Below are 24,442 nucleotides of genomic sequence, written 5' to 3' on the forward strand. Positions count from 1 at the left end.
TCAGTGCATCTCAGAACGGGGAAATTAATTTACCACAGACATGGCCAGCATTTCAGTTTCACCTCACATTATCTCTTCAGCAATGACTACTTCTCTAAGAAAAGCCACAGCTTCAAGCAAGACTGGGGTTGTTTCCAGATAGGAAATCTTGTGTTGCTCATGCCCACAAGTGTTTTCTGTTTCAGAGTCCACATGACATTGTTGTCCTCAAATGCCAAACCATACTTTTTAAACATTAAATCAGGATTTCCCCTTGTTGCTTCATGTCTGTAAAAACCGGGCCTGAGGTAGTAGAGTTGAGAATGTCTTTAACCTGAGAAAGAAAGACTGTGTAGACAGTTTCATGCTAGATTGGCCTTCTCCAACCTGATGGCCATAGTGGGTTATTGTTATGTACTGAAGTTTTCACCCTGGGTCAGCAGGGGGATACTATAGTTTTCACTCAGGTCCACATATGCAAATAAGGGATTGAACGTGACGTTCAGTGATTGGATAGTTGCAGAAAGTGGTTACTGTTGTGTTTTAGTGGAGCTCTATATAAGTAAGCTGGCTGAACCCTTCAGTTCAGTTTTGTTCTGGCCTGTGAATAAACAAGAGCTGTTTGAAGAATCGCTGTGTCGTCTGATATGTTCACCCACAACTTAACAGTTATACTGTTCCATCTAGCTCAGTATTGTTTACACTGACAGGCAGCAGCTCTCCAGGGTTTCCCAGCCCCACCCAGAGATACCAGGGATCATTCTGCATGCAAAGCTGATGCTCTACTACTGCGGTATAGCCCTTGTCAGCCAAAACATCTGGAGGGCACCAGGTTGGGAAAGGCTAGGCTGAGCCAGATTGTGTGCCCAGGGAAAGACACCAAGCTTACTTCACACCTAACCAATAAACTGGTTACATCCCACTTCTGGAATTGTGTTTAACCCAGAATGGAATCCCACACTTAGTTTTGGCCGGCTTAGTAGAAGGCAACAATCAGTCTCTCCCAAAGTTAGCCTCTTCTGTTCTTCCAAGGTTTCTATTTGATAAGAAGAAATATAAATTCAAGGCACAACCAGAGCTCAGTTGCCTGAGGAGCCTTCAGTATCCTGTGTGGACACCCCTGTTCTTGGTATATCTTTCTTCTCCTTCTCAGTTTCCATTTGCTCCACACTGAAATCTTCAGGATAAAATGGGATACCCGTCCCTGGATAATCGAGGGTCGTCAGCTGTGTTTTTCTTCCAACGGCTTGTAGAAGCAATATTTCAGGCCTACCCTCTGCAGAGCTAGCCTACCTCACTCTGACAGTGCTAAAACATGTCCTGTAACGTTCAAAGGCTTCCACAGAGGGGTCCCTGTTCAGTTTCATTCAAAAGAGCTGGCAAGAGGCCTGGGGTTCTTCTGGCAGACAGTTTTGTTTCAGTCTGCCAGGGTTGCTCATCCTCAAAGCAAAAGCGCCATGGAACTCTTTTCGTTCGCAGAGATCGATAATTCGATGCAGACCGCAGCGGGCGTGGGAGCGTGCGCTACGCGGCATGACATCTCGACCTTGCAGCTGCGGATAAGTTCAGCAAGAAGAGCAAAGGAGAACACACACGCACACACACGCACATTGGGGAGAAATAATGTTTACTCTACCAAAATATGAAGCTTTAAATGCCCTGGCTTCACAGCATCCTGGGCTTGCTTCCCCTTTCAAGAAATGTCAAACTAAGCAGATGTGCTCTCTTGACACTCGCCTCCCCGTCTGCCAACATCTGGTTATTCCACCGCTGGAATCACATTTAACCCAGAAAGCTTATTGCCAAGACTCTACGCGGCTGAATTTCGCTTTTGGCCTTTCCCCCTCCCACCCAGCTCCCCTTTCATGTTGTCAAACAAGCTACAGTTTGCAACTTGCCAGGCTAAGCATGGGGTTCCTTGACGCTTACCTGTTCAGACTGTGGTGCAATGCTGGATCTCCTCAATGGCCAGGCAGCCTGGCCATCCTGACCAGGGCACACAGGAGGGATAGCTCAGTTGGTAGAGCATGGGACGTTTAATCTCAGGGCCGTGGGTCTAAGCCCCACATTGGGTGGAATATTTCTGCATTGCAGTGGGTTGTACTAGATGATCCTCATGGTCCCTTCCAGCTTTATGATTCTATGATCTATAACCTGGCTACTGAATGTGGAAACATCCTATCCTGGCTCTCTGAAAATATGGTTGGTGAAGAAACGTCATATAAGGGAATCTGACAACGGGAAACACACAGAGACAGTGCCCAAGGACAGTCAAAAAATGCAGGCAGCAGAGTTGGTCAAGATACATCTGTCTTTCTGCCTGTGTGTGTATTGGGGTGTGTGTGTACACACACATGCATATACTCACCCAAAAGTAGAAGTACATTGCATAACGCGGGTTGCGGGACGTGGGTGGCGCTGTGATCTAAACCACTGAGTCTAGGGCCTGCCGATCAGAAGGTCGGTGGTTCGAATCCCCGCGACAGGGTGAGCTCCCGTTGCTCAGTCCCAGCTTCTGCCAACCTAGCAGTTTGAAAGTACGTCAAAAGTGCAAGCAGATAGATAGGTACTGCTCCGGCGGGAAGGTAAACAGCGTTTCCGTGCTCTGGTTCGCCAGAAGCGGCTTAGTCATGCTGGCCACATGACCCAGAAGCTGTACACCGGTTTCCTTGACCTGTAAAGCGAGATAGGTGCCGCAACCCCAGAGTCGTCTGCAACTGGACCTAATGGTCAGGGGTCCCTTTTACTTTACCTTTACATTGCAAAAAATCAAATTTATTAGGATTAGCATGACTGCCATGCTGAGTGAATAGTTTCCTGGGAGTAAGCTGCACTGAACTCTGTTGTGTTTACTTCTGACTGCATAAATTCAGCCTGCAAGATACTTCAAGCTTTGGCAAAAGGTCTCCAGCCAGTTGAATGCAAGCTTTAGCTTTTAATTAGAAGTGCAAACTCTCTTGCAAAGCAGTGCTGCTATTTTAAACGGCTAGTGCGAAGTAGGATCCCTGTAAAAGGAAAGAAGTACGGGTGTCTTGCCTTTGCTTGATTATCCTCCTCATTCTCCCATTTCATTATCAACCTTTTATTGGTATTTCTATTCTTTGTATATCGTATTGTTGTTTTATTGCTATGGCCGATGGCTGACACAAATAAAGATTCATCCATTCATTCCCATTTCATCTGTGCTAACCAGCCACAACAGACCTGAAAGCCCCATTATCACCTCATTCCCTTGACAGAGTAAGGAGGGCCCATCAATTGCCCTGATGTTCACAAAGATAATGCCATGCCCCTGCTTTTTTTTTGGGGGGGGGATAAGTCACTGGAATTTGCTGCTGTGTGTTCCCTTTCCACGGAGTCCTGCTCCTCCCCCCCCCCCGCCCTCAGCACCTGGTAATTGGAACTATACTGCTTTCCATATAAGGAGGTTCTCCTCTGTTTTTATGGCTTTTTTCCTGTTTGATTAACAATTCTAGCCTTATTTGTAATGCTTTCCACAAATTTACTGTGGACAGGCAGGTCTGTTATTTCTTTAAATACCCGCAAACGCTTAAAAAACAAACAGACTGCTGTTAACTCTGGCCACTTTCCAGTTACCTTGCATTACTTAATCGTTCAGGATGAATAATCAAACCAGTGGTTTTCAAACATTCTGCCTTCGGGAAACGTTTTCCACATTGATTTCCACATTGATTCTGCAGAGTCATGCAACAGGTCATCATACTAAGCCACCTAATGGCTTAGTGCAGGACACTAAGGAGAGGACAGGCGTACATGCAGCTCAGTAAAGTCTTGATCAGGCAATAGTAGGTCACAATAGTGCCCCATACGGTGGCCACATACACATCAGCAGCAGAAGAGGAAATGCGTCACCAAAAAAAGAAGTCAAAAGAGGATAGCAATTTACATAAAATTTGCATGCAGTGATTCATATGTATAAATGCTAATTGAAAAATAACTAATTTAAACAGAAATGCAACACATAGCTGGAGGAGGGGGAACTGTGACCAAGCTCTATCTAGGTGCCAACTGTTGATGGGCAACTTCAAGAGCTCTGCTCTCTCTTCTTAGGGTTCTTTTACACCAGACAACCCTTGAGAGATCTATCCTCTGTAAGACTAGCACTGTGCTCTAGAATCCACTCAACTCGGTGAGAGACAGTGTGGTGTAGTGGTTAGACTGTTGGACTAGGTTCAGATCCCCACCTGGCCACGACTATGGAACAGGCACTCTGTGGCACCTGTAATAGTGCCTGTTCTGCAGATCAAAGTGAATAAGTGGGCATAAATGATAAGAGTACACCACCTTGAGCTCCCTTGGGATATAAATGTGAAGAGCAAATAACAAAATAAAGGAAAACTCTTAAATTTCAGGCAAGGTGTCTTTTAGAAAAACTTCTCCACCGCCCCTGCTCATATGACAAACGTTTCCAAAGGACATCAGGGTTCCTTAACAGTTTCTGAATTAATCTGAATTAAATCAACCCAATAAAAAAAGAGGAAAGGTTAGGGACAGATAGGCTAAGCTGATCTGCCCAAATCCACACAAGGAAATCTGTGGCACTGCAGGGATGTAAGCCTTCTATGCCCCCAGGCAGCCTGCAAGCACCACATGCCAATCTCCACTCAACAGGGCTCTTCTTCAGGGCCTTGGTGGGAGACCGCAGCCTCCTTTAAACTTCAAGCAGCTGTTTCCCTGGCACAGTGCCTTCTGATTGCTATGGTTTAAGAGGCACATAAATAGAAGTAGGGGACGGAGGGAAGTGGGTGATGGCTTTTACAACAGTTACCAAGCTTTTTCTGGGGTAGCTGCTGAGCACCCTTGACCTACAGCCTGTTGGGAAAGGTGTTCGTACCTCTTGGCTATGAGAATAAAGGGACTGGTTGGCAGGGCCAACCCCATCATTGGGCAGAGTGAAGCAGCTGCCTCAGTCAAGGAATGTTTGGGATAGGGAGTAGCAATGATGCCTTAGAAGACAAGGTTATGTGTGTTTGCCCCGTAAGCTCAGTCTGTTGCTCTCAGGCCTGTTGTTGCCCTGCTGGCAGCGTTGAAGTAAGGTTCAACTGCTGCTCCAGCTGGCTTCCCTGTGTGAAATTTGGGGTGTGGGTTTGTGGGGCGCCACCCTGTCCTTAGTCCCAGGCAGCAGCATGTCTTGGGCTGATCCTGCTGCCTGGTTAAGCCTAAATCAGCTTTAACATGATGTTTCCTCTCCCTCCACGCCTCCACTTCTCCCAAAGCGTCCAAAGCAGCCGCCGCTAAGTGTAATTGATGCATTCCTCAAGTTGTCTCAGGATGTTGCTTCCTTACCCCTCCCCTCTTAAATGCTTTTACCACTTCCTATATTTAGCGTTTTTAATTTTGCTCTTAAATTTGAGCAATTTCACCACATTGCATGAGTGCCAATTAAAAGCTGCCTCCCCCCCCATTTTTTATTATCGTTCAGTGATCTGTCTAGAAGAAGCAGTGAACTATTCTTAAGCCTAGTTCTCACAGGTGCGTTCTTTGGCCAATTCTACAACAGACAACTGTCTTCCAAGACTAGAGATATATGGCCCTCCTTTGCTGTAGCTTCCAGAAATTTATACCCCAATGAAGTCAAATCCAGGGTTCTCTTGCTGGAACCTTTCTAGCATCAGCTTCCTCTGCATCTGGCTCTGGACCCAAGGATCAGCAGCATACCCATTCTCAAGCAAAGAATTTGTGTGTTTTTCCCCCAAGGTGATTCGTATCAGTTCCTGGTCCTCTAGTGTACATGTTGCTTCATCCTCGACACTCCTTGAGCGGGTGCCCTGCGGCACGCCCACCTCGATGAACACCTATTCCATGGTCTGGTACCAGCGGCCTCGAGGGTGTGTGTGTGTGTGTGTGTGTGTGTGTGTGTGTGTGTGTGTGCATGGCACCTGAGGAGATTTCACCCCTCCCATATCCAAGAATCTGCTGATGTTCCCTGCTGATTCTCCAGAGAGGAGGGGGCGGTTTCTGCTCTCTACTTATTCCGCTCCAGCCTCACCTCAAAGAGAGAGAGCAAGACTGAGTGTTAGAGAGATCGTGTGTATAGATAAGCAGCTGCAGACACTCAGTGCAGTTCAGCATTTTTGCTTAGACCTCATTTAGCTCTGTACATAGTTGTGTATTATAGTTGTAGATAGAATAAAAGAAGATATTCTACAGAGCTGCTCTCCGAGTTGTTTATGCTCTGCTATACTCTGCTGTACGATGACTGTCTTCTTGTTGGAGTGAATCCGGTGCTCACAACTCTAAGCTGTGAGTCCACAGCACTTTAACCTGTTCCTGTGCAGAAGGTGGTCTCTGAAAGTGCTACCTAGCTCGCCTAGCCCAGTCGGGGCTGAAGTCTATGAGTCCAATTAGTGGCACTGGCTCAAGGGCGATGCTGACAGCACCAGCCCACTGTGCTCTTCAAACGGTGCCGAGACCCACTCAGCGGGTGCCTCGCCTCATTCCCCCCACCACGACCCCAGCTCCCTAAAAGCTGCCTTTTAAAAACATTGCAGGGTGTCTGGAGAGACAGTGGGGGTAGCCATAGCCCTGGGTCAGCGGGCAGGAAGAAATCAGGCAGGGAGGGAAGGACACCACCGCAAACACATATGGACACCACCGCGAGCACATATGGACTCACCCGCCAACAGCGGGATGTAGGGGGGGCACCAAGCCAACAATAATGTTTATGAAAGCCTGTCGCCTGTGTTGTTAACTCTTCAGCTTCTGCTAGGAATCTTAACTCTTTGGCTGCTTTTTCATCCTTAGTTGAAATAGTGCAGATGATGATGCTTTAATTTAAGATAGATGGTTTTGTGCAAACAGAGACACAGACTATTGTGCTAAAATGGCCAAGGATAGAGCTCAGAGGGTTCAAGGTGGCCAGGCTTCTCAATCTGGCCCTTGGGACCCTCACCAGCCACTGTGCCTTTCCCTAGGCTATCACCCCTCACCAGTCCTGCTTCCCACCCTCCTGGAGTGTTTTTGCTGGCCTGAAATTTGTCCTTGAATTCAGATAATGCTTCTTGCTTGCCCGGTTGGATGACAAAGAGAGAGGTTCGAGTGCCTGCAGAAAGCAGCCTACTATACAACAGTAAAATTCACCTTCATTGCTTTGCCTTCTTTTGCATCTGGCTGCCATTGGCATGTTGCCCCAGAAAGGCTGCCTAAGAAAGGAATGCAGTCTTTGTTTTGAAAAAGGTTTCCCACCTTTGGTGTGGAGGGAAATGAAGGTTCATCCAGGTGTGGAGGTGAAGAGGCATGGTGCCAGAGCCTGGCCTCCCAAAATGTCACTCCACCACCTCTCCATAGGTTTCATCTGCACTATACATTTAAAGCAGTGTCATACCACTTTGTACAGTCATGGTGTCCTCCAAAGAATCCTGGGAACTGTAGTTATATAAGGCTGCTGAAAGTTGTTAGCAGAACCCTGAAGACTCCTCATCTTTGTATGAGGCAAGTCAGAGGAATTAAGGCAGACAGTGATGACGAGAGATGAAGTTCTAGGCCTAAAATTTAAAACTGGCAAATCACCAGAGCTGGATGGCATCCACCTGAGATTTCTGAAAGAACTGCAATGTGAAATTGATAGTCTTCTAACAAAATATGTAACTTGTCCCTCAGATCAGCCTCCATCCCTGAGCATTGAAAAGTAGCCAATATAACCCAATTTTTTTAAAAAAGGGATCCAGGGGGGAATCCTGGAAATTACAGGAGAGTTAGTTTAACGTTTGTCCCAGGAAAACTGGTGGAAATATAAAATACACAAGCATACAGAAGAACAAGCCTTGTTGAAGCACAGCCAGCATGGTTTCTGAAAGGGCAAGTCCTGTTTCACAAACTTATTAAAGTTCTTTGAGAATTTGAAGCACATAAGGCGAATGGGTTGTGTAGTGGTTCTAGGGGTTGCTTGTGCGTAAGCCTGTGCCAACACCTGGCTGGGTTGCCTGAGTGAACCTTTCCTGTCCGGACAGCCACTCACCCGTGGCTGTCTCAATCGCTGGCAGAATCCGTCAGTGGGCGTTTCTTAAACTTCTTCCAGCAAAGAAGCTCTTTGACGCCCAGTCTCCTCCTACTCTCCCTGCGCGGAAACAAGGAGGGTGTAGGCAGCGGAGGACCCTTACTCTCCCCGCTGGTCCCCGGCAAGGGGTCATGGGACCGTCTCGCCGATTCCCCCATCTGCCCCCCTTCTCTACTGGTGCTACGCTGATTCCCTTCCCCAGAAGATGGGCTGCCTCTCCCAATCCTGGGACGCTCTCTGGGATCCCTCTGGAGCTTGCTCTCTCCCTCCGCCACTGATGGGAGTTCCCTGACAGGTTGATATCGGATGTTTAGTAGTCAAGGAATAAGATGAGAGGTCCTCTTGTGGATCAGGAATTGGTTAAGTTGCAGGAAGTAAAGTATAGGAATAAATGGACAGTTCTCCAAATGAAGCGATGTAGAAAGTGGAGTCCCCCGAGGATCAGTATTGGAACCTGTGCTTTTTAACTTGTTCATAAACCATCTAGAGTTAGGAATGAGCAGCATGGTGGCCAAGTTTGCTGCTGATAATAAATTGTTCAGGGTTACCGAAACAAAGAGAAATTGTGAAGCACTCCAAAAAGACCTTTCCAAACCCAGAGAATGGGCGGTAAAATGACAAATGCAATTCAATGTAATAAGTGTGAAGTTAGGCATGTAATAGCAAAATATATATTTAATTTCACATCTATGTTCAAGACCTGGAGGTCATAGTAGATAGCTCAGTGAAGACATGGATCTGGTATGCAGCAGCTGCAGAGAAGTCAAATTCCATACTAGGGATCATTAGGAAAGGAGTTGAAAATAAAACTGCCAATATCATGCTGTTATACAAATCGATGGTGCAACTGCATTTTGAATACTATGTACAGTTTGGGTCAGCTCACCTCAAAAAGATTACTGGAGATTCAGAAAAAGGCAACCCAAATGATCAAGGGGGTGGAGCAATTCCCCGTATGAGGAAAAGCTGTCATGTTTGAGACTTTTTAGTTTAGGGAAAAGGCGAGGAAGAGGTGACATGATCAAAGTTCAGTGCTTTTTTCTGGGAGGGGTACGCAGGGGTACGCATACCCCTAAACATTTTGTGAATCTTTGTACTTTTGTCCATTTACATAACCCTCTGTTTATGTCAACTTCGGGATGTGCGCGCGGCATACCCGGAAGTATTTTACCGGGATTCATGCATTTCACTGCACGTGCATGCATTCCACATCTATGCTTATCTATTTTCCCCCCTTCTAATTTTATCCCCATCACTACTAATTGCAAGCGTTTAATCAAAGCCTGCTAATGTACCAATATCTACCATATTTTGCACATAAACAATAACGATTTCCTGGACTACTTCCCGTTCTTTTTCCTGACTTTGGCGTACTTAAATTTCATCAGAAGACATCTGTCAATATTAAGGCAAGTTCCAGATCCAGCTCGCCTTCCCTCCAAACTTCTCTCTGTATTCTCTGTGTTTTGTTTTGTTTTGTTTTGTCATGTCAAGCAATTGCCATCCTATAATTTCCTGTGCATTTTTTCATCACTTTCCTTATTGCAGAAAGTCTGTGGGTTTTTTGTTTGTTTTTGTTTTAAATAAGAAATGGGTTTGTTGTGCAAAAGTGCAAAATCCACTTTAATTTCATAACTTGAATTTGCCTGTATCCGCTTGAATCCCACTAATAAAATAGCAACAGGAGCCTAGAATGTAATATTATTAGTTGCTGGTATGCAAGACTTTTCAAGCTGCATCTAATTCAACTTCATTATATCACCGGTAGTTGGAAAATGTGTGGGTTGTTGGAGATTTTTCACTGTTTTTGGTGAGAGCACCCACTGAAACAGACTTATTGGGAACAGATTTTACAAACACACGGCTTTATTCTACATAGGCCAACAGAGAAATATCCCAACATCGTTCTGTTTCATTTGTTGCCATCTGAGAGCCCACTGCTTCCACATAAAGCTCTATTTTTCAGTATTTTGTTGGCAGTCAAAGTGGATTTAGCTTGTAAGGGAAGTGGTTACTTCCTCTACCCCGAACCGGTAGATGGATTACGGGATATAATAATTATGCTGGTTAACTTGCCAGGTTTGAAGAATGAGGGGACAGGGAGGAATCTGATTCCTTTTTATGAGCTGTGGGTTGTATTTCCCACTTTTCTGGCAGCCCAAGAAGGCAATATACATGCACTCCTGACAGATTCAGATTTATTTCTCCTCACTTAACGGAAACCTTATTATTAATGCCCTTCATCAGTCACTGGCTCAAAATACATTTCTTTTTCTTCCGGATGACTTACCGTATTTTAGTTATTATTTCAGTCTGAGAACGAGTGTATTGTTTGTTAAACTGTACTGCTGATATCAGGTTTTTGATGTGGGGTATTATGGCCCACCTCCATACACTCCCCCCCCCACTTTAAAATAGGTTTGCTGCTTCCCTACTTTCCTTCCTGCTTGTCTTGCACCCAGTCACAAGCATTTAAATGCAACTAGCACCAACAGAAAACCAAAGATGGGCTCTGCGTAAACAGACAGTGTTTACATGTAATCTTAGCCAGAGGCATTATCAATACACGCTTCCTTGCTGTAAAGTCAGAGCACCTTAGGAAACCCTGAGTCTTTCCAGAGAGACACAGCTTGGGCTTTATCACCTAAGAGACAGTTTTAGGATCCCTAACATTTGGCACTAATGGAAGTCAAGCGCTACACCAAAGAGGCTTAGATCCTGCAGAATAAACTCTGCATGTGGTTTATGTTTTCTTACTTTGTACCATTTATTTTGGCTCCCAGAGCCAGGCTTTCAAAGATTTTGGAGACTGGGGCGAAACGGAGGAAGGGGGGTGGTCTGAAGGTTGTCAGTAGGTGTGCTGCTAGTAGAGAAGCCAGCATCCAGAAGCTATGTAGTTGAGTGACAATCTATTCTATGTCCACTGAAAGTCCTGCTCCCCCATACCCACTTCCTATCAGCAACTGTTTTTCTCCCTTAGTCATATGGGCTAGCTTATTTTTCAACAAAAGCTAAGATGTTCAAGGTGCTGCTGTCGCCACCACCATTATTTCCAGCGCCATCGACGTGAATAGTGCTTTGCAGAGTCCTGCTCTCTGTCCCAAATTGCCTGGGATTGCCAGGACTATCTGCTGATAATCCTAGGTACATTGCTGTTGCAAGGAAATCCTTTATTTATTTTTTAACCCTCCCTGCAGGTGGTAGGTAACACAGATTCCTAATATAGAGCTGACTCACCTACCTCCATGTTTTGCTTAGGGTTGATAACAATCAATGCTGGTCTCACTAGGGGCTGGAGGAGAGGCAGAGCTGAGAAGCCAAGCCAGCAGCAACACTTTGAGAAGTGCCCCAGTTCCTGCTGGATTTGGCGAGAGCTGGGGCAGAGTGTGCCAGGAGGCAGCAATTCCTGTTTTGCCTCAGGTGGCGAAATGAGCTGGGCTGCCCCAAGGAGAGTAAGAGAAAGCAGATACTGAGCATGCAGACATTTCAAACGTGCACTATCCTGCCAGGCTGCCAGCACTCTTTCTTTCTCCATTGTCAGTCTGATCCCAGCCAACACGGCTTCTCTCTTTGGGCCTGGGGTGGGAGTGGGTAGATCTACAGTCAGGAAGACTGAGCTGGATGTGCCGTTGAAGAGGGGCAGGAGGGCAGATAATGGCAGCACAGGTAACAGCAATGGGAGGAGCCAAAGTAAACCTGCAGCCACTGCTGCTTATTGGAGCCTGGTGGCATATATTTGAGATGGCCGACTTACAGCCCATAAGAAACTTACAATGCCCACATTACTCTGGCCCCTTTCATCCCCTCTCCAGGCCAGCTTGGGCTTGCAAGCACTTGCAAGCACCCAGCACTTGTGGAAAATGAAAGGCAACAATCTCCTTTCCAGTGTGGTGTAGTGGTTAAGAGCAGTGGACTCGTAATCTGGGGAACAGGGTTCAATTCCCCACTCCTCCACATGCATCTGCTGGGTGACCTTGGGCCAGTCACACTTCTTTGAAGTCTCTCAGCCTCACTCACCTCACAGAGTGTTTGTTGTGGGGGAGGAAGGGAAAGGAGAATGTTAGTTGCTTTGAGACACCTTAGGGTAGTGATAAAGTGGGATATCAAATCCAAACTACTCTTCTTCTCCTCCTCCTTCTTCTTCTCCTCCTCCTCACTGGCTCCTCAGGTGCTGATTTTGTCTAGTTAATGGCACTTCCTCAACCATTTCAATCAGAACGTGAGGATCTGTGCCCCCCCCCAAAGGCTATGTGCTTCAATTGGTGTTGGTGTAATGTTATCCAAGTAGCACCTCCAGGGCCCGGAGCAAGGGTAACCAAATTTGCAACGATAATTTACCTTCAATAGTTTTGTAGAAGAGGGAATGTATGAAGTAGTGTAACTTAGCTTCTTCATTCCTATTTGCCTTAGGCTCCTCATACCCTTAATCCTGGTCTGCCTCACTCAGGTTATATTAGATATACCTGTTTAACATGAGGCAAAATAATAGCCCCTAACAACAGAAGAGAGCAGAGAAAACTAACTGTCATGAGGCTTTGGTGGCTGAGTTGGCGTGTCTCATTAAACACTCACACATGTGACCCATTTCCTCATGAAAACACACACTTCAACTTACACCTTTGCCTAGTGCCTAAAAAGTATGTATCTGTTAATTTAGCAAATACAAATGACTATCCTCCCTAGTGCAACATAAAGGCTGTGTACGCACTCTCGTTTACCCTGCATTCAGTGCACTCCCATTGCTGGTTTGCAAAGTTGGCCACAATCCACATCCATCCTGTAGTTTCTTGAGAAATACTGTGTATTGATGCATTTCCTCTCAAACCAGCTTTAATCTGATTTGAAAACAAAAAGCCATGCAAAGACATTCAAGCCCCATCACCACCCGCTGGTCTGGACAGACAGCAGGTGGCTTGGAAACACATTCAGCTACACTGATGTGTGCAGTCACGTGCAAATGCAATTTGAAACACGGCAGGAGGAAACAACATCACTGCATTTTCTGCTAGTTATGCGTACGCAGTCTGGCTCCTGAACAGCAGAATTTTAAGAATTTGAAAGCTCAGCATATATTAGAAAAAAGGATGAATGTCTCATCAAATTTGCCCCCGTAGATGATGGATAGCGATTCTGAACAGGCCTTCTCTGGCTGTCTTCAGTGGGAGGCTGGGATCATACAATGCATCCCAACTAAGTGGCTTTGGAGGTTATAAGGTTGAGGGGGAACAAGGAAGGGCATAGCAGCTGCATCTTTGTGGAGGTGTACAAGCAGGAACGAGCCACATCAAGCCTTGGGCTCATCCTCATCCTCTCTCCTCTGCCTGTGCAACAAAAGGAAGGAGCTCAGGAGCTTTTGATTTGGATAAGTTATGTCACTTGGAATGACATCTCCAGTTTCTATTAACTATGGTTAGTTTCAAACAAGCCAACTTCAAACTGTGGTTTCTGAGGCTGACTGGTTGAATTTAACCACCGTTGATGGTAACTGCAATTCTGGGTCCCAATGACATAAAAAAAGTGGAAGAGAAAGATCATAAGATCTTTCCCTCGGCTGTACAGCAGGAACAGAACACATTAGTATTACATTTATTAGTTGCTTGCTGCATAAGAGGCATTAAGTGACTTACAAAATTTGAAGGTAAGCTCCAGATATCTGAAAGACCACCTCCTTCCCTACAGAGCCTCTTGTGTGTTAAGAAAGGAGAGGGGGCCCACTTGGGGGGGGGGGTCTGACGCCCTCAGATGCTGGGGGGAAATGTTGCTTGGGGGAGGTCATTTCTGTGGCAGCCCCTAAACTGTGGAACTCCCTCTCCACAGAGGTGCAACTGGCAGCTTCACTATACAGTTTTTGGTGAATGTGGAAGAGTAGGGCTGCACAATATATCGAACAAAACTGGTTTGAAGTCCATATTGTGATATTGGTTTCATAATTTTTGACCTGGCAATATGTTATGATTCATGATGTGTGTGGATGTGTGTGTGTGTGTGTGTGTGTGTGTGCGTGCGCTATGCAAAAAGCACAATGTGGGGAAAACCGTGAAGCCAGCCAATGCCTCTATGTAGGTCCATCCTTATTTCAAACATTGTGATATATTGGTATACAGTGGTACCTCTACTTATGTCCACCTCCGGTTACGTATCCTTCAGGATACGTATGCGGCAAACCTGGAAATATTTTTCTGGGTTTCGGTGCGCATGTGCAGAAGCTGCACCTCCAGTTGTGAATTCCTTGGGATCCGACCAGAGCTCCAGAACGGATCCCATTTGGAATCATTCTATAGTGATGTTTAGCTGGTGATATATCACAACGTTGAAAACCAGATATTGCCCAGCCTTATTTACTCTGGCGTTTGGCACTTGAGAGGTATAGTTGTAAGATCTACTCTATTATTGTGATGGTGATTTGTTTTAAAATGTTTTTAATGTATTGTAAATGGTTATGACCTGACTTGAGACTTTGGGTTGGTAATAAATAATAATAATAACATTAGAAAAAAAGAACCATCTATTACCATAAAAGACATGCAATAATCCAGAGAAGGGAGCCAATAAAACAGCAGCAAAAACATATACTGTATTCATATAGCAAAATCACCATTATCTATCAAATGCCTGGGAGGAGGGAGTTTTTTGTTTAACTTGGCACCAAAAATAAGTTAATGATGGCACCAGGTGGACCTAACTGGGGAGAGAATTCAACGGACAAAGACCTACAACTGCAAAAGCCCTCCCCCCCCTTGCCACCATCCTTCAGGCCTCCCTCAGAAGGGGCACCCAAAAGAGGGTTTAGATGAAGAGCTAAAGGTCTTGCTTCTGCATGCCATGATATACCAGGGGTTGGAAACATTTGGCCCTCCAGTTGCTGTTGCACTATAACCCCCACTGTCATGCTGGCTGGGGAAGATAGGAGATGTAGTTTAGCAACACTTGAAAGGCGAAAGGTCCCCTGTCCTGTGCCAAACCATAGTTTAGCATGACTAAACCATAGTTTACCATGATGTATTAACATGGTCAATGTGAGTTCTCTATAGAGGAACCCCTCATAAGGAGACTACTGAATCTGATGAAGTTGGCACTCAAAACCGGTTAGGTGTAATAACTGAAAACAGGAGAGTTTTTGTAAAATAGACTTCTATTTCTTCAGCCTCTCGTGAAGTTTGCCTCCTAAGGGTTTTTTTTTTGGAAGGGAACAGCAGAGATCTTACCTACAGGAAAAACCCTGTCCCCTTGCTCTACAGGCAAGCAAAGCCGCATCTCCAGTGTTTGTTAGCTGACGAGAAATTTATCCAAAGTTGCACATAAATGAATGGAAACTTGGATGCGGCCCACTTGGAAAAGAGGGATTAAAGGGAGAACAGCCATACTTTGGAAACTCAGAGGAAGCCAACTGGGCAGGCTTTAGAAGAGAGAAAGGATGGAGGGGAGGGAGGCTGAGGCAATCCATGAAAGGCTTGTATGTGGGCCAACTTAGAGCAGGGTTGGCAAAAAAATACTTTTCGTGGCCCAGTTTGCTAGCCACACATCCTCTCTAAGACTTGATTTCTGCCAAGACACAGGCCCAGCTCCTCTTTTGATTGCCATCGCTGGAATATGTGAAGTATTAGCCTCTGAGCATGTGCAGAATGCCTCTGCCTCACCACTCCAGGAGTGCTTGCTTTTGAGCAAAACCTCAGCCGGAGATTAGCTATGGAACCTGCTTTCAGTGCTAGGAACATGCAGGGATAATTTCCTTTGCGCCCCAGACAGATTTGCAATGGTAGGTGAACAGGACAAGGTTTCTCGGTCACAGGCCTTGAACCTGAGATATATTTCTTCTTAGAAGCTGCACCAATCTGCTTGAGCATATCGCCTTGTTTCAAACATGCAGGACCAGCTGGTCCACACATCTGACAATGGTCAGCATGAGCTGCGTAGTCAATGTGCCTGGCTTCCTCACAGTGAGAACTGCAGGGAAAGAGCAGAATCTTTTGGAAACTCAGGAAGCCCCCACACTGACATTCCCTGTAAAGCAACCAACGCGGCGGCTAACTGTTGGGGTGTGCGTGTCCTCAAAAATGTGTTGAGACTGCTCTTTGCAAGCTCCAGCCCCTAAAACAAATCCCCTCTGGCAATTATTTTCATGCCGCTGTGACTTCATTCCTATTTAGATCCCGAGGAGGTTGACCTCCCGCCCACCATCAACTTCAGCCCCTGCAGCATCCAAGACAGAAAATGCCGTCAGAAGCAGCAAGCGAGGAACCGCGAGCGGATAAACACTGTTGTCAAAATGAGGACCAGTGGGAACCTGCCCATCCGGGAGGACACCCGGCCAGTGGTGAGGTGTCCTGGTTTCTCTTCAGGGGTGGGGGAACGAAAAGCCACCATCTGAGCAGATTAGGTACCTCCACACTTCTGTCGCCCGACTTTGCTGTTCCTTTAAACCTTTGGCCCTCCAGATGTTGGACTCCAAGGTTGCTTCCAAATGAGCCATTTTATGAACATTTTGTCCTGATTTTGTGAGCACTTTGGTGTGCTTTCAGATCAGGATTATGGCCAGAGTTTGGTGGGGAGGTGAAATGGCAATGGCTCTTTACTGAGCATTTTTCTGATTTGCTTGAGGGGAGGTTATATAGTGTTGCCACAAGCGTTGTCCTACACTACCCAGTGCATTTCCCCATCTCTTTACTTATTGCAAAAAGTTCCTATTTGGGGGTGGGTGCAGGGTTTGTTGTGGAAGAGCTCTGAATCAACTTCAACTGCGCAACCTGAATTTGCCAGTATATAATTGAATTCCACACAGAAATGGAAGCACCCCAACTACCATTGGCTCCTGACAGCATAGCCAGTGGTCAAGGAGGTTGGGAATTGTAGTCCAAATGCATCTGAAGGGCCACATGTTCCTTATTTCACAGCAGAGCTAAGTAAAGCAACATTTCTGCCTCTAAGTGGCTTTAATAAAGGCATCATCCAACTTGCTTCAACTAGGGCTGCCAAACGTTCGGGTATTCTTGGACACATCCGGGAATCGGGCAGCAAAATGGCATCCAGGTGGATTTTTGCTGAATTGGCAAAATGTCTGAGGGAAACCCGAACGTATGGCAAGTAGGGTGTGTGTGTGTGTGTGTGTGTGTGTGTGTGTGTGTGTTTATTTCTAAGTAATAATAATCCAAGAAAACTCCAGTGCGCTTTGAATAAAGCCATGGAATTTTCTAAATCACATGTTAATCTTAAAAGCGAGGAGCATGGTTCTGTAGAAATGTACAAGTTGTTGTGGAGGTGGGATGATTTACAAAATCAATCCTGGCAAACTAGGAATATCCCCTCATTCACCCAAGTTTAGGATATTCCACCATTCTTCAGCAGTTTCTTTTTCTTTGAACAAAATAAGTGGCTCACGTAAATGTAAACAAGCTTTAATAATAAACTGAGAGAAAACTGTAACAAAATAACATAATGTCTGAGAGAAACTAAATACAACATCATGAGGAAAGTGTGAGGCAAGAAACAAGAAGGCAGTTAGTCCCTCTTAACTGACATTCTTAACGGAACACACACTGAAGGGAGGGGCCAATTCTGGAGCAGAACACACAAGCCCCTCCCACCAGATACCAAGCACTCTACTATTCAAATTAGGCACCAGTGTTTTTCTTACAGCTGTTGCTAAAATAGGATGTGCAGGCCAAGAGGTCAACCCAGAAAATTGTAAGTTAAATCAGAATGAGTATGTCACTTGTGCATATTTGTACCACAGACAGGAAGTAGTTCTACAAGCAGGTCTATGAATCTCAAGTTTTCATCACCATATCCCATTGAACAATTCAGTAGCAGAGATCCAAGAAAGGCTGTGCAAGAGAGAACGTGGCTGATTAAAAAAATGTCATTGGGCGGCCTTAGCTTTCCAGCCTTTTGCAACACAGCGCCGTGATTTGGTTTACATATGTGCAGCACAGCTTATGTGACCTACTAAGCAGAACACAGCCCACCAACCATGTTTACAGTACATGGTTACAATTCCAGGTAAGGCAGCAAAACGGGTTTATCAAGCCACTGATATGTGACCATACACGCCTGGTAGGCTGTGTTCAGCTTTGTGGATCCCCATCAGCCTTTCTCCAAATCAAGGCCACTCTCACAAAGCAATCGCCTTCATTTGATTCATTTAATTCACAACCCCAGTTTATGTTTAAGATAGAGCTGCAAAGATAGAGCAGGGCATTTTTGCTGCATAGCAGCTATATATTGTCCTATACTGGAAAAAAGGGGAATACAGTTCAGCCCTGGAGATATTTCCATCCTTTCCAACAAGGAGGCTGCAAGCACAGTGGTGCTTCTGCTTGGGGCTTCCACGCCTTCCCCACTTCTTGCCATCCACATTCTGACTCCGTTGCCTCCTACTGTTTTGCCAACAGGTCCAAGGCTCATGTCAGAGTGAACTTCACAGAGCGCTGGAGAGATTAGCAGCTTCCCAAACCAGAACCCATGAGGACCTGTACATAATCCCCATTCCCAACTGTGACCACAATGGGAACTTCCACCCCAAACAGGTAATACTGGAGCATTGGCTGAAAGATGGGTGGACCTCAGTTTTGTGTTGTCTGCCCTTTGATTCACCAGCATCATTTAGTGTATAAATCATGAGCATATGCTATGCATTTACTAGTTAAGACATAACCAGGCTGTGTTAAGTGAGCCCAAGTATACAACTTCTGCTTAAAAACATAACAAGTCTTGCAAAGCCAAAAGTATAGAAGTGCATCTTCAGCAATTGCTGAAAGCTGTTTAGTGAAGGCATCAGATGCACCTCTGTGGGGAGAGAATTCCACAACTTAAGGACTGCCACGGAGAATGCCAGACCCTATAAGGGTCCCTATTTTCCACGGACAGTCCTGGATTTACAGAAGCCATCCCAGTTTCTGATTTGATCTTGGAATGCCCCGCTTTTCCTTAAAGGTAAAGGGACCCCTGACCATTAGGTCCAGTCGTGACCAATTCAGGGGTTGTAGCGCTCATCTCACTTTATTGGCCGAGGGAGTTGGCATATAGCTTTTGGGTCATGTGGCCAGCATGACTAAGCCGCTTCTGGCGAACCAGAGCAGCGCATGGAAACGCCGTTTACCTTCCCGCCAGAGTGGTACCTAATTATCTACTTGCACTTTGACGTGCTTTCAAACTGCTAGGTTGGCAGGAGCAGGGACCGAGCAATGGGAGCTCACCCTGTCACGGGGATTCAAACTGCTGACCTTCTGATCGGCAAGTCCTGGGCTTTGTGGTTTAACCCACAGTGCCACCCACGTCCCTTGCTTTTCCTTAGGATGTTCCTATTTTCATCGGAGAAATGTTGGAGGGTATGGAGGTATGCAACCTCTGAGCCAAGGAGATAAGTAACTATACAACCTTTAGAAGACATCTGCAGGCATGTTTAATGTTTAATGTTTTATTATGTTGGAAGCCACCCAAAGTGGCTGGGGCAACCCAGTCAGATGGGTAGATGGTAAACAATAGAATTATTATTGTTGTTGTTGTTGTTGTTGTTGTTGAATAGGATGTCACTATTTTCATCAGAGAAATGTTGCTTGAGAATATATTCCTCCCTGTGGCTCTAGGTGGACACAGGTGGATCAGGTACTTTTAAATCCTAATAAAGAACTGTCAATTCTAATTTTATTCCTCTGCCCTTTCAGTGTCATCCAGCGTTGGATGGGCAACGAGGGAAATGTTGGTGTGTAGATCGGAAAACCGGGGTGAAGTTGCCAGGAAGCCTGGAGCTGAAGGGAGACTTGGATTGCCACCAACCTGCAGATGGGGTGCAAGAGTGACTTGACTGAAGAGAACAGGACGCTGAGGCTTTCCTTGATGAACTGCCATAGCGCTGTTTGATGAACAGATGGATCACAAATGGGGATGTTACCACAATGCTCTCTTTTTTTTGTTTTTGTTCCTTAGGGGGACTGATAATGGCAGTTACACCTGCCCCTATCCCCTCACAACTACATTAATCTAAGCCTGACATGATCTAGCCCATCCACATCTCTCTGGTGTTTAATTGGGTAAGAATTAGCCATCATTGTTCCTTCTTCACAGATTCTCTGGAAAATACATTCCATTTGACTTGTCAACATGGGGTGGGGGAGCAGTATAAGCTTTAACCTTAAGTACTTGGATGGGTCTTTTGAGAGTTTTTGCCCCCCAGGTAGGCCCACTTCTGCTTTTGGCCTCTGGAGCAGCGGTAGCCAACACATGGCCTTCCAGAAGTTGTTAGACATCAGCTCCCATCTCCTCAGCCAACATGGCCAATGGCTGGGGATGGTGGGAGTTGGGGCCTAACACTCAGAGGGCACCATGTTGAGTGCCCTTGCTTTGGAGAGAAAGATCTAGATCCCCACCATCAGAGTCCTCTTCACCCTCCTACCCCAGCAAACAGGGAGATGTGGCTTGGGAGAGAGGCAGCCATATTCCTCTTTCTGACATCTAGTTGGTGTCAACCCTGTACATTCATTATGATCCCTCTCTTATGGGTTTCAACTAAGAGCTAAAGTCTACATGTGACTTTATACTTCTGCATGGCGACTCTTCTTGCCCTGCCTCTCTACCAGGCTTCTGCGTGCAATTAGTGCTGTGATTATCTGCTAATATATTGGTGGCAATGTTTTTAAAATTGCTGTGAATATTACTGTTCTTCATTGTTTATTGAAACTTCTTTTTTTAAAAAAATGTTATGATTGTTGTACATCGCCTAGACTGAGCATTTCTTGGAAAAGCTATTTATAAACGGTAAAATAAGCAACACACAAATCAAAATCAATCGTGACGGGTGTGGATCGTTTCCACACCAGGAACATCCAGCACAACGAGGAACTGTCCGTATACTTGGTACACTTCTTAGCAAGCTAAATTGGGCTTTGCAGTGGGGGTGGGGGATGGGAGGAGAACTGACATAAAGAAAAGCCTCCTTTAGCAATGATAAGGTAACCTGGTTTACCTGGTCTCAATGGCTGTGAATTGGTCTACTACTATGGTTTTGCATAAAGACACCCAATGACAGTCAGGTATTTTAAACAAAAGGATCCTAATGCTTGTTAAATGAAGAGGCGGAGACAACTGGCAGCCCTCTAGCTGTTGCTAGACTACAACTCCCAACATCCTTGACCATTCGGCCATGATGGCTGGGGCTGATGGGATTTGTAGTTCAACAACATCTGGAGGGCAGCAGGCTCAACCATTCCTGTTTTGATGGCTGTGGGTATTTCCTAGACAATTCACCTAGAGAGGTGGTGGTGGTGGTCTTAGACCAGTACCCTGAAAAGCAGGTATGTGGTGGTGGGTGTGTAAGAGAAGCAATTAGATCCAAACTAGGTGTGATGTTAAATGTGCCTTTGCATTTAAAATGCAGGATTTCAAGTCTTGGTTGGTGGGCAGGGAGAAATTATTGGGATTCCAGCAGACACAGAGGGGGAGTTTAATTTTTTCATTCCCTGCTGCTGTCCTCTAAAACTAATATTTGGAGAAAACCTCCCCATGTTAGCACCAATGGGGGATTTCCTCCCAATGTAAACTACACTTTCAGAGGAGGGGGTTTGCCACAGCAAAGATCAAAAGCATAGCTGTACATAGGTAAGCGAGAGAAGGAGAAGAGACTGCAAATTTAAAATTACTCAGGGCATGGTCATCGTGTAACAGCAAGCCATGATTTTGTGTTACATCTGAATGGCTCCGGGGAGCTCTGAGGATTTTTATGTGGAGTGAGCTGAAATCTAGGAAAGCCATTTTGGAGAACTGCTCCAGTTGCTCTCCGAAAGATATTCTACCTGCAGTTGGAGTGCCCATTTGCTTCCACTTGTATGCTTGTATATTTGTAAATAAAGGAAATGTCACAAAGATATTGCAAGTCTCCTGTTCTCCCTCTCATCCAAAAACAAAAACTAAACTCAGTACTATGAGTGGCCACTTCCAGAGAAATGGAAAGCTCCTATCATTGCCCTGAGGTGGGGAGCCTACATTCAGGAAGCCCCAAATATAAAGCTGAAGAGGAGGGATCACTTATCTGGTCAGGGAAAAGGAGTCTTTCTTTCTCTCTCTCTCTCTCTGTGAGGGACAGAAGAACAATGGGTCTCCTGTAGAATGATTCAGTTAGTTAGCTTCACAGGTTGAAACACTACTGGCTGAAATCACTATTGCTGAAAGCCACCTAGGAGGGGAAGCTTAGAGCTACCCTATACCTGGCCTTGCAATTCCTACTATCTTCCCCAGAAACCATCATCTCCTGCCACCTGTTAGGGGTTCCCTCCTGCAACCCTGCGGCCACCTCTCTGCTGCCACCTGCTGGTTGGAGTTCCTCACTGCACTTCTCTCAACTTCTGCATACAGAGGAGCTACACTGATGGTTTGCATCCCTGAAGGGACTACGAGGGAGGCCTGAGGGATACCAAGCACAAGGTGGCTGTTAGGCACTTGGAAAATGCCACACAACGACTTTGTGTGTGTATTGGGGGAGCACAAGCTCCTGGCAATTATTTGATGTCCTAATGGTGCTAGGTGAAGGACGAGTGGGTTGTCCCATTCATCGGACAAAGTTGGCCTGTTGGGGTGGGGATTGATTCTGGCCGGCTGGGCCAAAAAGGTTCCCCATCCTTGCTCTAATCAATGCTTTCAGATCACTAGTCTATTGGGCCCAACACTTCATCTGCTTAGAGTGCCCTTTTTGTGCCAGGACTCAGTTGATCAAAAATTATAATCCCATAATCTTTACTGGCTATGCCTACTGCACAACAAGCTAGTCTCCCTTTCTCCCCCATCACCCTGCTCCCCAAATCCTGACCTGGTTGTTGAGCTTTGTGTTCGCTGTGGTGGTGGTGACGGTTGTGGTTGTTATGATTGAGCAAATGGATGCCTGTTGCTTCAGCTTGTAGTGAGGCTGCTGCGGCAAATAGTTAGATTTACGACTCTCCGCCCTGCCTTCGGTGCCAACTCATAAGGAAGATTCTGTGGGCCTTCACACTGGAATCATTCATTTTAATGACCCTTCCATTTGGGAATGACGTGCTGATAAGATAAATGCCGTTTCCAGCTGCTCCTTCGTTTTCTTGGCAGGCTGGCCAAGAGCACTCGGCCTGTTTGTTTCCCCCTCCCGGCCTGCCCCACCTTTCTTGTAGGACTCGGCCGATAAACACACAGAGAGAGGGAAAGCTGCGCAAGATGGAGGCAGCTGGCCAAGGGCCCCATCAGCATGAATCCTGAACAAAAGCCAGCCGCTTGCTAAGTCTTCTTGTTTCACCTCTGGCAGGCTGTCCTGCCTCTTTGGGCATATCGGTTTTCTGAAGAGCGAGGGATGGAGAGGAGAGGAGACAGTGAGATCATCATAGAGTTACAGAGGCAGGGGTAGAAAGGCCTGGAAAACACGCAGCTGCCTCCCTCGATTTCAAGAATTCTGCACGTGCCAAATAGGAAGAAAACATTTTTATTAGGCAACATTCAGACCACAAAACAATTGTCCTCAACTCTTGACAAGCAAGGGGCATTTGTGTCTCCTGAACTCTACACAGGAAGCTACCAAGTACTGAGTCAGACCACTGGCCCACCTAGCTCAATATCGCCTGCACTGATTGGCAGTGGCTCTCCAGGCCGCACCTGGAGATGCCAGGCATTGAACCCGGAACATGCTCTACCTCAGGGGTCAGCAACCTTTTTCAGCTGTGGGCCAGTCCACCATCCCTCAGACCATGTGGTGAGCCGGACAATATTTTTTTGGGATAAATGAACGAATTCCTATGTGCCACAAATAACCCAGAGATAAAAGCACACATTCTCCTCATGTAAAAACACCAGGCAGGTCCCACAAATAATACAGAGATGCATTTTAAATAAAAGGACACATTCTACTCATGTAAAAACATGCTGATTCTCGGACAGTCTGTGGGCTGGATTGAGAAGGCAATTGGGCCGCATCCAGCCCCCGGGCCTTAGGTTGCCTACCCCTGCTCTACCTAGATCAGCAGTTCTCAACCTGTGGGTCCCCAGATCAATCAATCAATTTCCTTTATTCGACCGATAGTCAGAATTAAAACATTACACAATAATTATAAACTATAACATCATAGGGGGTACATAAATAAGGTAGGGCCACAGTACTAGACCTCTCACAGATAACCCACGTCAAAGCATTCAGTTATACGTTTCCGACACTTGAGTGCCAGGAAAAGAAATTTAGCCACTGACAAGGTTGTTTTCCCAGAAGACTTATTTAGCAGATATGCTGTCTGCTTTCCTCTTTGTCGGGAACTGAGCTGGGGTAAGTATGGAGTTATAAGATACTGTCTTAAATCGTTGTAGAAGGGACAGCTCAATAAAATGTGCTCTGTGGATTCTACCTCACCCAATGCACAGTGGCATAATCTCTGGTCATATGGGACTCCTCCATATCTTCCCTTCAGGACCGCCGAGTCAAGAACATTCAGCCTAGCCGCAGTAAAT

General features: G+C 45.9%; 1 protein-coding gene across 1 annotated transcript in view; it reads left to right on the forward strand.

The window, feature by feature from the left end:
* The window catches only part of IGFBP4 (insulin like growth factor binding protein 4), a 39,702-nt gene extending 17,848 nt beyond the window's left edge, over positions 1-21,854 (forward strand). The window contains exons 2-4 of the mRNA XM_083470274.1: positions 16,144-16,310; positions 18,385-18,519; positions 19,657-21,854. Of these exons, the coding sequence (XP_083326400.1) occupies positions 16,144-16,310; positions 18,385-18,519; positions 19,657-19,791 (437 nt within the window). The 3' untranslated portion in view covers positions 19,792-21,854. The remainder of the gene's footprint in view (positions 1-16,143; positions 16,311-18,384; positions 18,520-19,656) is intronic.
* The last annotated feature ends 2,588 nt before the right edge of the window (positions 21,855-24,442 follow it).

Source organism: Podarcis liolepis, assembly GCF_965112155.1.
Source record: "Podarcis liolepis genome assembly, chromosome: 13".
NCBI lineage: Eukaryota > Metazoa > Chordata > Lepidosauria > Squamata > Lacertidae > Podarcis > Podarcis liolepis.